Source organism: Schistocerca nitens, chromosome 3, assembly GCF_023898315.1.
Source record: "Schistocerca nitens isolate TAMUIC-IGC-003100 chromosome 3, iqSchNite1.1, whole genome shotgun sequence".
Lineage (NCBI taxonomy): Eukaryota > Metazoa > Arthropoda > Insecta > Orthoptera > Acrididae > Schistocerca > Schistocerca nitens.
In genome coordinates, this window is record NC_064616.1 from 369373246 (window position 1) to 369385517 (window position 12272).

Here is a 12272-nt window from a genome sequence, read left to right on the forward strand (position 1 = left end):
GTCCAGTACGACTTAGCCTCGTGAGTTATATATAACTCACAAATTCAAATGTCAATAACTATTCTTGAGCTCTAGAAAACCGTAGGCCACAAACTTGATTTGTTACTGGGGCCATAACCTACTATAACACCAAGTCACAGCATGCTCCTGTGAGTTACAACTGCACCACGGAGCTTTAAATGGAAAAATGTCTGAGAGTTGTATTTACTTCACGTGGCCCGAAGAGAACACTTCCTGTGAGTTATATTTAATTCACGTGGCAGTCAATGTGTTACAGAACTAAAACAAAAATAAATAGAACTAAAAAGTATACAAATCAATACATTTATTTCTTAATTTTCTTTTAGCTTGCTATCTAGCCATGATGCACGATACAAATACTGAAAGGGGGGGGGGGGGGGAGAGGTAAAAACTGTTACTGATCACATATGGTTGTATAGGCTATCCCATAATGTCATCTCCCTTGCAAGAGAATCTGTGGCACAGAGAGCAACAACATGCTCCAGTTATGTTGTTTTGTTGTTATTTATTCCTTGTTTCTAAAGGTGCGCAGAAACCCTGATAACACTGTTCTACAAAAAAAAACTTTTTTTCTATTTCTGATAAAAAATATTGTGATACAAGTTGTATTTTGAGTGCTGAATTGAAAACTGTTTTTGGTTTTTCTCTGTCAGGGATAGTTTATGAGTAATCGCAATTTTATTTCTCTTTTCAGTTTCTGATATAGTGCAGCAAACGTGAGGTGAAATTCGACAAACAAATGCACATCTTTATGATGTTATAAGTTCATCACATTAATGGAGGGTGGGATCTAACATATAACACAGTAACCTTTGTGTATACACTTTGAAGCATTTATTTGACATGAGAAATTACAAAATACAAATCAATACATTTATGATTTAAATGAGCCACTGCCTTGTAATGCACATCACTTTTTTCTCTTGTATTGTGAATCTTTCTTCTCTCGAATGATATTCCAGCAATAATCTGCTAACATAGAAGGTACCCACTTCCCTTCATAGCGCCTTTCTATGGTAGAAATGTCTTTATGGAGTCTTTCCCCATGTTCATCCGATACGTCACTACAACTCTCTGTGAAGTAGTCCAGATGAGAGTCCATTATATGTACCTTCAAAGACATATTGCACCCCAAATCCTGATATGCTTTGATCATATCCTTCACCATTGCTTTGTAGTTAGTAGCTCTTCTTCTTCCGAGGAAATTTTCCAACACCATCTTGAAACAGTCCCATGCGGTTTTTTCTTTATCAGTTAAACATGCTTCAAAATTTGCATCTTTCTGCAGCTCCCTGATTTGTGGGCCCATAAATACACGTTCCTTTATTTTTGCAGCTGAAAGACAGGGGAATTTGGTAGCTAGATATGCAAACCCACAGCCTGTTGGATCCATGGCCTTCACGAATTGTTTCATCAGGCAAAGTTTGATGTGAAGCGGTGGAAGTAGTATATATTCAGGGGCTACCAGACTTTCACGTTGTACATTGTTTTCGCCAACTTTCCATCTTCGCCTAGGTCATTTCTTTTTCACGTAGTGAGAATTTCGGTCTCAACTATCCCACTCGCAAAGAAAACAGGCATACTTTGTATAGCCTTGTTGCATTCCCAGTACCATAGCAATTACCTTGAAATCTGCACATATTTTCCATTTGTGTTCATTGTATTTCAATGAATTTAGCATCCTTTGTACGAATTCGTAATTCTCTTTTGTCAAACTAGCGTAAGCTATTGGAACAGAGCGTATTTTATTTCCTTTATGGAGCAAAACACCCTTCAGACTTGTTTTCGATGCATCTATGAAAAGTCTCCACTCCTGTGAAATATAAGTGAAGTTCAGCACTTTCATCAGGCCAGAAACGTCATTGCAAAATGTCAGTGCTTCGTCAGTTGAAAAATAAGAAATAAAGGCATGTTCTCTGTGCCTGAACACTGATTTTAGTACTTTGGTGCAGTAGATTATACTCTTGTAATCTTGAACCAAGCAGCTGCGCCTTTTGTTTACTTAGTCCTAGATCACGTACTAAATCATTTAAATCTGCCTGTGTTAACAAATGTGGCGATGACTCACTTGTGTAGTGATATAAAGAATCATCGTCTGTGATTTCTTCAGTACTACTTATTTCACTGTCACTCGGAATATGACCTCAAGCTCTTGAAGGTACTGGAAGGTTGTTGGAATGCTGCACTGGCATTCTCGCTGAAGGCAGATCTGGGTAAACAATGTGCCTCTTCGACTTTTTGTTTGTAAAACCCTGAATTTTTGTTAGACAGTAATAACAATCAGTAACATGGTCCTTAGGCTCCCTCCACACCATGGGAACAGCAAACAACGCCACATTCTCTTTACCTTTCCACCACTGAATTAGTTTGCAGTAACATGTAGCACAACAGAAATGTGGTGCCCATTCTTTATCTTGGTCTCCTACCTCTACTCCAAAGTAATGTTTGTATGCTTTCGTTATGACTGAAGAAATTTTCTTCCTATTTCTGGCAAAAGTGAACTTCCCACAGATGTAGCAGAAATTGTCCGGCTTATATCGACATCCACGACGACGTGGCATTTCTGCACATTTAAGAATACCACTTTGGTAATACACCTGTATTAAATTAATAGTAGGGAACTAGAAGAACGCTGATATGTAAAAACAAGCAGTCGTTTTAACTTCAGCACCAGGCTCAATCAGTTTACACATAGGAACTAAAAAATTCAACCATGCTCGGAAATATGACCGTTACTTGTGAGCCAAAAAAAACCCACTCGTTAAGACTGACACAAGTTGCGGCTAACACCACTGTTGTAAACTCGATGCACCTGCCCCTAGGAGGCTTGAAGCTTTACTGCCGAGGCAGCGACCGGCTGTCGCCATTCGAGTTAATGAGATGTTTCAGGTGGTCTTAATGACGTAGGTGTGGCGGGGGATAACCTAATGATGTCTGATTCTTCCCACCTGCTGTTGCACAAGAAATTATCACGTTCTATCACTACTGGATGCGGCAACATACCTGTATCTCTCTATAACGTCTCTGTGTTTGCCATATATATATATATATATATATATATATATATATATATATATATATATAAATATAACAGAGGGAAACATTCCACGTGGAAAAAATATATCTAAAAAGAAAGAAAGATGATGAGACTTACCAAACAAAAGCGCTGGCAGGTCGATAGACACACAAACAAACAAACACAAATATACACACAAAATTCAAGCTTTCGCAACAAACTGTTGCCTCATCAGGAAAGAGGGAAAGACGAAAGGATGTGGGTTTTAAGGGAGAGGGTAAGGAGTCATTCCAATCCCGGGAGCGGAAAGACTTACCTTAGGGGGAAAAAAGGACAGGTATACACTCGCACACACACACATATACATCCACACATGTGTGGATGTATATGTGTGTGTGTGCGAGTGTATACCTGTCCTTTTTTCCCCCTAAGGTAAGTCTTTCCGCTCCCGGGATTGGAATGACTCCTTACCCTCTCCCTTAAAACCCACATCCTTTCGTCTTTCCCTCTTTCCTGATGAGGCAACAGTTTGTTGCGAAAGCTTGAATTTTGTGTGTATATTTGTGTTTGTTTGTTTGTGTGTCTATCGACCTGCCAGCGCTTTTGTTTGGTAAGTCTCATCATCTTTCTTTCTTTTTAGATATATATATATATATATATATATATATATATATATATATATACAGATTACATAAAAAGTATCCCTGACAACGATATTTTGTTTTCATATTTGAATTTCCCACAGTAAAATGGTGTAGAAGCACATACTTTAATATCAGAAATAGAACCCACGTCGAGCAGTGTAATCTGTTGCCACTTTTCTCCAATATATGAAGTTCAGTTGTTGCTCTCTCTTGGCCTAGTAATTTTGAAAAAAAAAAACCAGTTTTGCATTTGTAGTTCAATATGTGACAATGTGCATGATTTTTGCTCGTCCTCCATATATCGTTGGAGTCATTCGAGACTGTATGGAATTCCGCTGTTTATAAGGTTTAGAGATTTGACATTGTGAAATGATGGAAGAAATTGCTTGATGATTTGTGTGGAGGAAAAGGCTACAGCCTTTTTTTTAAATTTTTTTCCCAGTTTTGTCTTTGCTTCAGACCTGGTAGTTGACAAAACTGAGATGAGAAATTAAAATCCCAAATTAGGATTACCCAGTGCAACAAAAGCTCCAAAAGGGTAGAAGGACGAACAAATTTTAGTCATGAAAAAGTCTTTGTGCCAAGTTCAAAGGACGGACAGAATACACAAATGATAAGTATGATACTGAGATTATCACCTTTACATATAAGAAGAGCAGAGAGATATCTGGCACAGTGTGTGGCAGAAACCAATAAAAATAGAAAACAGAACAGATGTTGATTTTTCTATTCAGAAGTTACTATGTCAAGAAAAAGCAATGTGACTGAACTTCATATAATGAATAAAAGTGAAGTGAGATTTTGAGTTACTATTTGTTTCTTTCCATTTTTCTAAATCAAGACTATTAAAGAAAACACTGCATAAAAATATAAATGTGTATATAGAGGAGAAAAGTATTACATACAGCTTTGAGCAAGGATACAAACGTTGCTAATGTATTTAGAAATTTTTCAAGAGTTCCAGTACTTCCGGCAACAGAATTTTTCAGTATAAGTACATATGTTATGGTTAAGGATGCCCAAGCTTTGTGTTATTTAATATTCTGAAATGTCCTCAGCCATTAGGTTTCTGGAATAGATGAAGTGTGTGTCCCATTTCTGCCATGTTGTGGCAGCTAACACACAACTTACTTGTAGGGAAATGTTGGCTAAAACAGACAACTGGCTACATACAGGACAAGAAATTCTAATGTAAGCCATTGATCCACCTAAAGATAAGGGTGTAAGCCATCTGTGGTGTCCTGCCCACTCGTCTCTTATAGGGTGCCTAAAGGATGCTGCTTTCTCGGATAGCTATACAACAATTCAAGCAAATCACATTAATGGTTTTTGTTATAATAAGGTAGATTGACAATACTTAACTTTGGGTCCAAGCAATTGGCAACATGCACGTAATCAATGTCCTTCGCTATATACAATGTCCATACAAGTAATTCACACAAGTTCATAGGGATCACAAGTTACGGCTGTTGTAGTGCCTCTCTTCTAGTATCTCTTTTACTAATGCATGGTTCCTAGTCCGGGTCTGCTAGTGCCTGTCTTCTACTGTGTGGCAGATGCTGGCAGGAGCGGCACTTACATTCTAGTCAGATAGAGGCCGCTGCTGTCATGGTGTGTTCCTAGTCAGTATACTATTGGCTGACACCATCTCTCGGCCTTCTCTGCTCTTGCATTCTTCATCTTCGTGCCGGTGCTTGTCATTACACTGGAACACCCTCAAAATGTGCTACAAAAGAAAATAAGTAGCTAACACAAATAACTTTTTTAATTTGTCTTTTATTCCGTAAACAATCATTGTTTCCAAATCACTGTCTAATGTAGACAATATAAAGGGAATGTTTTCTGTCATGGTTAGAAGGCATCAAACGTTATAGAGTTGATATAATCTCTATTATATCTGATGAAGAGGTGACTCTGGTATGTATTTTAAGATTTTGTGCTGCCTGACCTTCCAAAATTGTTAGCTAGGGTACTTGAATGTGACTAATAGATTTATTTTGAAAGAGATCAGTTAGCCACATTTTTGTGGCGTAGTCCGTCTTAGTAATGACACTAATAACTACTCTGTTGAATGCTGTTGACTCCCACTCACAACCAGCCCCACCATCACATCTGTTGTCAGTGACATGTACCATTAGGCACTCAGGAGGAGGAAACGCAGTGGAACCACACTGTGACTTCAGAGGAATACTTGCTAGTTACAGGTTATGGAACTGTTACTGATGTGTGTCATGAGAGTTCCTTTATGTGCCTCAATAGTGTTTACCATTATATAATGATTTGCTATGCTTCTACGAAGTGCGTTAAAAAAGTATCAAAACTTCGATTGTCAGAAATACATTTATTGACTTGGTACAGAATTGTAATCCCCTTCAAAGTATTCTCCTGGGTAATACGCAGAGTTCTCCCAGTGCTCCTGCCATTGTTTGAAGTACTTATGGATCTTGACTTAAGGAATGTTGATCAGCTGGGTCATCACATTCTGCATGTTGACCTAAATTGCTTTCCTTTCAGTCAAACTTTCTGCTTGAGAAATAGTGAAAAGTCTTATAAGGACATGTTGGAAGTGTAGAAAGCCTGACTAACCACTGAAATGTTGTTTGCTGAGAAAAGTCTGAATGAGATGTGCTCAGTGTATGGGTCCTTTACCATGACAGAGGTGCTGAGTTATTCATGCTGCATGGCATCACAAAAGTGAGGAACGACCTCCTGGTAGTTGTGGCCTTTTGATGCATAATTGTGATGCACCATCCCATAAAAATTGAAGAAAACAATCAATGCGACTGGACCTGGCATGCTTGTTTTGGCCTTGAGTATGTTAGATGTTGTCATTGTGATGACTTCATTTTGGTTTCTGAGTCGTATCCATAAACCTATGTCTCATCCATGCAGTCTTATTGTTCAGAAAGTTGGGGATACTGTGTATATTGTCCAGAATGTCCTGTGCAAGTTCCAGATGGTGTTCCTTCTGCTCCATTGGCAGCAATTTTTGGTACAAATTTCACTGACACACTTCTCGTGCACAAATCTCCAGTCAAAATTGAAAGTTCTTATCCAATGCTTACCCCTATCTTGCTCAAAAACTTTTATACTGTGATACTATTGTCTTCCATGACTAAAGTCAGCCCTTGCTAAATGGCATTGTCATTTTGGCTTGTTGAAGGTCTTCCTGAATGTGGTTTGCTGTTCACTGATGTGTGACCGTATTTGAAGTGGTGATTGTACCACTCCTTTATCCGTGAGTTGCTCATAGTGTCATCCTCGAAAACCTTTTGAGTATTGTGAATGTTTTCCACTTGAGTGTTGTCCAAGCTTTTGGGAAAACTTGATGCAATATCACTGCTCAGTTTTTCTCTGTCAACGTACTGGGATCAAAGGACTGCTCACTGTATGTTCTCACTCTCCGATGGACTGGCAGCAATTGACACTTTATCCTGGAGGGGAAAAAATTCACAACTGTACATGAATGTTCCCACACCATATCTCCATTGGATAAAGTTTGCAGGGCTTCATAGTTTTACACGGGAAAGGTAGTGGCTTTATACTTTTGGAGCACATGTTGTATTTTGGAGAGAACATTATTATACATATATTGGTGGTTGCGTGTGTGTGTGTGTGTGTGTGTGTGTGTGTGTGTGTGTGTGTGTGTGTGTGTGTGTGTGTGCGTGCGTGCGCTTTGTCTCAATTATTCTCTGTTTGTTTCAGTTGTTGATTTTTTCAATCGTATCAACTTAATTTATGGTACGGTGTCTGAGTATTGCACTCCAGAAAGCTGTCCAACTATGTCAGGAGGACCAAAATTTGAATATTTATGGGCAGATGGTGTAAAATACAAGAAACCAACTCCTCTTCCTGCACCACAATATGTTAGCCTCCTTATGGACTGGGTAGAGTCACAGATAAACAATGAAACTTTGTTTCCTGTTTCAACAGGTAATTATTGACATTCTCTAAATAACCTCAAATTAAAACAAAGTTGCTGTATTTGTAGGGAAATAAGTCATAGTGACTGAAGTGTACATATGAATTATTGATTAACAGTTGCACTAAGTACTTATATTGTCAGAGTATTTAAATGTGTTACAAATTATAAAAGACAAAATGCCACTGAATTGGGAATGGACTAGATAAATTACCTATGCGGTTAAGTTAAATATTTGTGTATGTCCATGTATTGTATTGTATTGTATTGTGTTGTGTTGTAAAGAAATACAGAACAGAATAAGTGCAGATGTATATTTTTTATTTCAGATGTACCTTTTCCAAAGACATTTATCCCCTTGTGTCGAAAAATTCTGACCCGTCTTTTCAGAGTCTTTGTACATGTTTATATTCACCATTTTGATAGAATTGTGGCTATTGGAGCGGTAGGTATATTTCACATTTATATGTAAATTCTGATCTGAACAAAATGTTTAACTTACGTCTGATAAATTCTGAATTTTATTTTCCAGGAACCTCATGTCAATACCTGCTACAAGCATTTTTACTATTTTGTGAAAGAATTTGATCTTGTCAGTAGCAAAGAGCTTGAACCTCTGAAAGAAATGACTGCTCATATTTGCCGGGATCATGTGGAATCTCAGACTACCTCTAGCTGACCAGTTAGTTTTTTCAAATGTTGTTTCTTCTTTTACTATCAGTGTAGTAAGTTTTTGTTTTTATTATCTTTAACATGGCTGTGTACAATACATGTTCATTGTATTAAGAGGATGTCAGAAATATGTTGGCAAAAGGGGTAAGTGTACAATTAAGACATTGATTAGGTATTGGATCTTCTTTGGATGAAAATATGTTGTAAAACCTTTTTTTTAATGACTCACTTATTACTAAAAATTTATATTTGAAATATGAGAGAAGTGAAAAGTAAATATAATGTTCTTGCTAAATGCTACATATGTTTAGGATGAATATCTTCTTTCACTTGTCTTTATAGTTCCTGTGCACTGATTTTTCTTCTGTGTGTGAATCCCAGGTGGAAAGAAAATCCTAAGACTGAACGTGTAGCCAGTTAATCAACATCTGTTTTATAATTGATTATGTCAAACTTATCCATCATCATCATTTGTATCTTGAGTGCAGCAAAGCATGATACTCAAGGTTAGAGGTGTAGAAATGGAGGAGACCACTGTTCCAGCCACTGTGAAACTGGCCATGATCTAGGTTTAGCTGCACTCCAAAATAGAGGTGAATGTCATTTTGATATGAACATAGGATAAGAGTGGTCCTGAAGTAAATCCGAATACAGTTTCCTACTGATAATTAGTGCACTGAGCATGCAATAACAAAGCATATGGAATTTTGTAGTTTGTCAACCAAAATGAGTTTTCCACAACTTTGTGGTTTCAATGAGGAATAATGTTTCCATCTGATATTGAGGCCCTAGTCTGTAAACAACAGTGGAAGCAGATTTATCATATTTAAATCAGTAATAAAGTTATTCATCTCTTTTATTGTTGTAGCATAATATAAATTTAACGAAAAACAAATGTTACCTTGACCAAAGCCATAATTTACATTGCAGTTTTAGTTTTCTAATCAGTCATCAGATGCTTTCTGATAGACTAAAGCTGGAATAAAATAACTTTGTAACTGACGGATTGCAGTGGTAGCAAGTGAGTGGTGAGGACGGGGGGGGGGGGGGGGGGGGAGGCGGCAGTGACATATTGCAGTATGCAGCCAGCCACACTTGACATGGTGCTGCATGTACCTTGTGGCAATCGTGAAAGACCTAAAACTATCTTGTGGCTGGCTTCTACAACTTGTCTCACTGAAACAAGCCACCATTATTTTAATTGAAGTAAAAAGTTGGCTGCTGATCTAAGACCCAAACTTAAGCTTTTCTCATGAGCATTTCTCTTCTATCTACTTCAGCCAGCAAGTACCTTGTTTCCATCTCAAGCCACAAGCTGATGTAGAATGAAAGATTAATTTTGGAATTCCATCAGTCATTATAGCTAAATTTTCATGTAGATCCTCTTATGGATGCTTTTTGTGCAAAAAATCACCTAGATTGTTTGGTGTTGTGAAATTACTTTGTCTTTCCTTTGTGCGCTGGTCTTTTAGTGTTGTCGAGTTTGACATACTCTGTAACTTCCAATTATCTCTCAATCGGTAAGGAGAGTGTGAACTCATGCTTTTGCTATCCATCACTGTATGATGATGCATAATGCTATAAGATTTAAGGATTCAGAAAAGAAATTATTTCCTTTCCCCAATTTTGAAACTGATAAACTTCAAGTGTGAGACAGCTTTTCTGTAAACTTTGGATGAAACTGACTGAGATATTACTGAGCAATCCCCTACACAGCAGACTACCATTTATCAGTTTAGGTGGACTCCCAATGAATGTGTTGAAATTTTGTGAATATGTTGCCTAAATTGGGAGCACTTAAGAGTTCTCATATCCATTATTGGAATTTGTATATGCTGTTTCTGGCATCCTCTGAAAATGTGCTGTAAAACCCAAATTGGGATTGTGTGTGTGTGTGTGTGTGTGTGTGTGTGTGTGTGTGTGTGTGTGTGTGTCTGTGTGTGTCTGTGTCAGGCATTAAATGTGACATTAGATGTAGAAAAATTTAAAAAGAAAGCTGTGAAACTGTATAAGCAGGAGCCAAATAACATGAGTCATATTAATCAAATACCTCATTCTATAGATATATTGCAGATATTCAGATGGTGAGGTGAGATTCACATTAATTCAGGGGTCCATTAGAAATACAAACTTTATCATTAAAAAAACTCTTTTCTGTTCCTGTGACCAGGGTTACCTGCCTAATGAGTCAAAATAGAATGTAATGTTTGCTGTTAATGGTGGGGTGGTCACATGTTAGACTCCTGAATGGTCTCCCTCCCTCCCTCCAGTTAGCAGATCTGGCAAGATAAACTTGGAATTTCATTGTATGTTATGCATTTAATTTTTGTGTATCTACTAACATAAGTAGTGTGACTATTTTTCAAACAGGGCATATGTATCTAAGGTGATGACATTGAGAATCTTGTGTTTAGAAATGTAAAATACAGCTGAATTTTGTACGGAACATTTACTCCTTTTCTCCACTTTAGTATGTCATTCTGTAACAAATTTTAGATTATTGAATTTTGCAGTGATAATAATGTTCAAATATTCCCTATAAAGCTCTTCTTTCTTATTCATTGTACCATTTTTTAAGTCCATGTTGGCACATACTTGCTCACAATCTGCAGTGAAAATAATGTACTATACTGTTTGGTCCCCCATAGGAGAAGCTACTGACAAACCAAAGAATAGTGCATGAGAGAAAACTTATAAAACTTGTGTTGGGTGAACATTGAAAAGTACTTTCCAACTGAATCCATTTGTTGTAACAGTCAAACCTAATTATTTTCAAGTTCTTTGAATATTTCTTTAATCTTGTGGGCATTTAAACTGGAAATGCTTCTTTAATCAAAATTCAATTTTATGAGCATTTCATAAAATCAAATACATAAACAAAGTTATGTGCTATACATTTTACATTTGCTTCTGAGACCCACAGAATCTATCTCTTTAGCAATAGGGCAATGTAGTGTTGTGTTACGCAGCATAAATGGGGAGGGGGAAAATTAAAGCTATGACAAAGTTTGTAAAGGATTCCAAAATCCCCTTTGAATACGAGTCAAAATTTTTAATGCATACTTTACATGTCTCAGTCTCCGGCCATCCTGATTTAGGTTTTCCGTGATTTCCCTAAATCGTTTCAGGCAAATGCCGGGATGGTTCCTTTGAAAGGGCACGGCCGATTTCCTTCCCAATCCTTCCCTAACCCGAGCTTATGCTCCGTCTCTAATGACCTCGTTGTCGACGGGACGTTACACACTAACCACCACCACCACCACCACATGTCTCATCTGGAGCTCATTTCCTGGGAGTCATTTCCTGGGAGAGTCTCTCTCTCTCTCTCTCTCTCTCTCTCTCTCTCTCTCTCTCTCTCTCTCTCTCTCTCTCTCTGTTCAGACTATTGTGCATTTTGATAAAGATCCTGAAAGGAGAGGTTAGAAAATGTCATAGTACTTTTGTGAGCTGTGGGGTACCACCTCCACAAAATATATTGGGAGAGGTTAGAGTTTCACCATTATTTACTCCAGTATTGTGCAGCCTATTTATTGTTCTTATTACATGATTTGTGACATGATTCTCAGTTATTTAGAATTTCTTCCCAGTATTCTTCCTTTCCTTCAGTATTTGCCTCACCTGTAGCAGGTTCTGCTACTGGTTGGCAACTAACCATCCAGAATTTGGCAATCATCTTTGTCTTAAGTCAGTAATGAGATTGACTTTCTTATCACTGCACGCATCACGTGCACAAAAGGAGGGAAATCGCGTGTGGCATCTGTGTGTGCCTTGTGTAAAATTTTCCTATATGTATTCATATTTCATCTGTTGGCGTGTTGTGTTTCTGGGATTTATATGGGGGAATGTCTCTTGCATTTGTCGAGATAAATCGGGAAAGACTACCTAAAAATCACAGTCAGACAGACCTGGTATATCAGACAAACTGACTTTAACCGAGCACACACAATCATTCCATGTTTGGCTCACTTTCTAGTCTCGCAAGTTACGATGCTGTTCA

General features: G+C 37.7%; 1 protein-coding gene across 6 annotated transcripts in view; it reads left to right on the forward strand.

Annotated features, from left to right (window-relative positions):
* Positions 1-12272, forward strand: part of LOC126248315 (MOB kinase activator-like 3) — a 74480-nt gene that overhangs the window by 24689 nt on the left and 37519 nt on the right. For 3 of the 6 annotated variants that reach the window (XR_007545459.1, XM_049949195.1, XM_049949198.1), the window contains exons 3-5: positions 7387-7614; positions 7933-8048; positions 8136-8285. Coding sequence is in view for 5 of the 6 variants with exons in the window: in XM_049949195.1 (XP_049805152.1) it covers positions 7387-7614; positions 7933-8048; positions 8136-8282 (491 nt within the window). In the remaining variant the exon portion in view is untranslated. Of the gene's footprint in view, positions 1-7386; positions 7615-7932; positions 8049-8135; positions 8576-8656; positions 9200-12272 lie in introns of those variants that run through there. The other 3 variants (XM_049949197.1, XM_049949196.1, XM_049949194.1) reach the window with 3 other exon arrangements.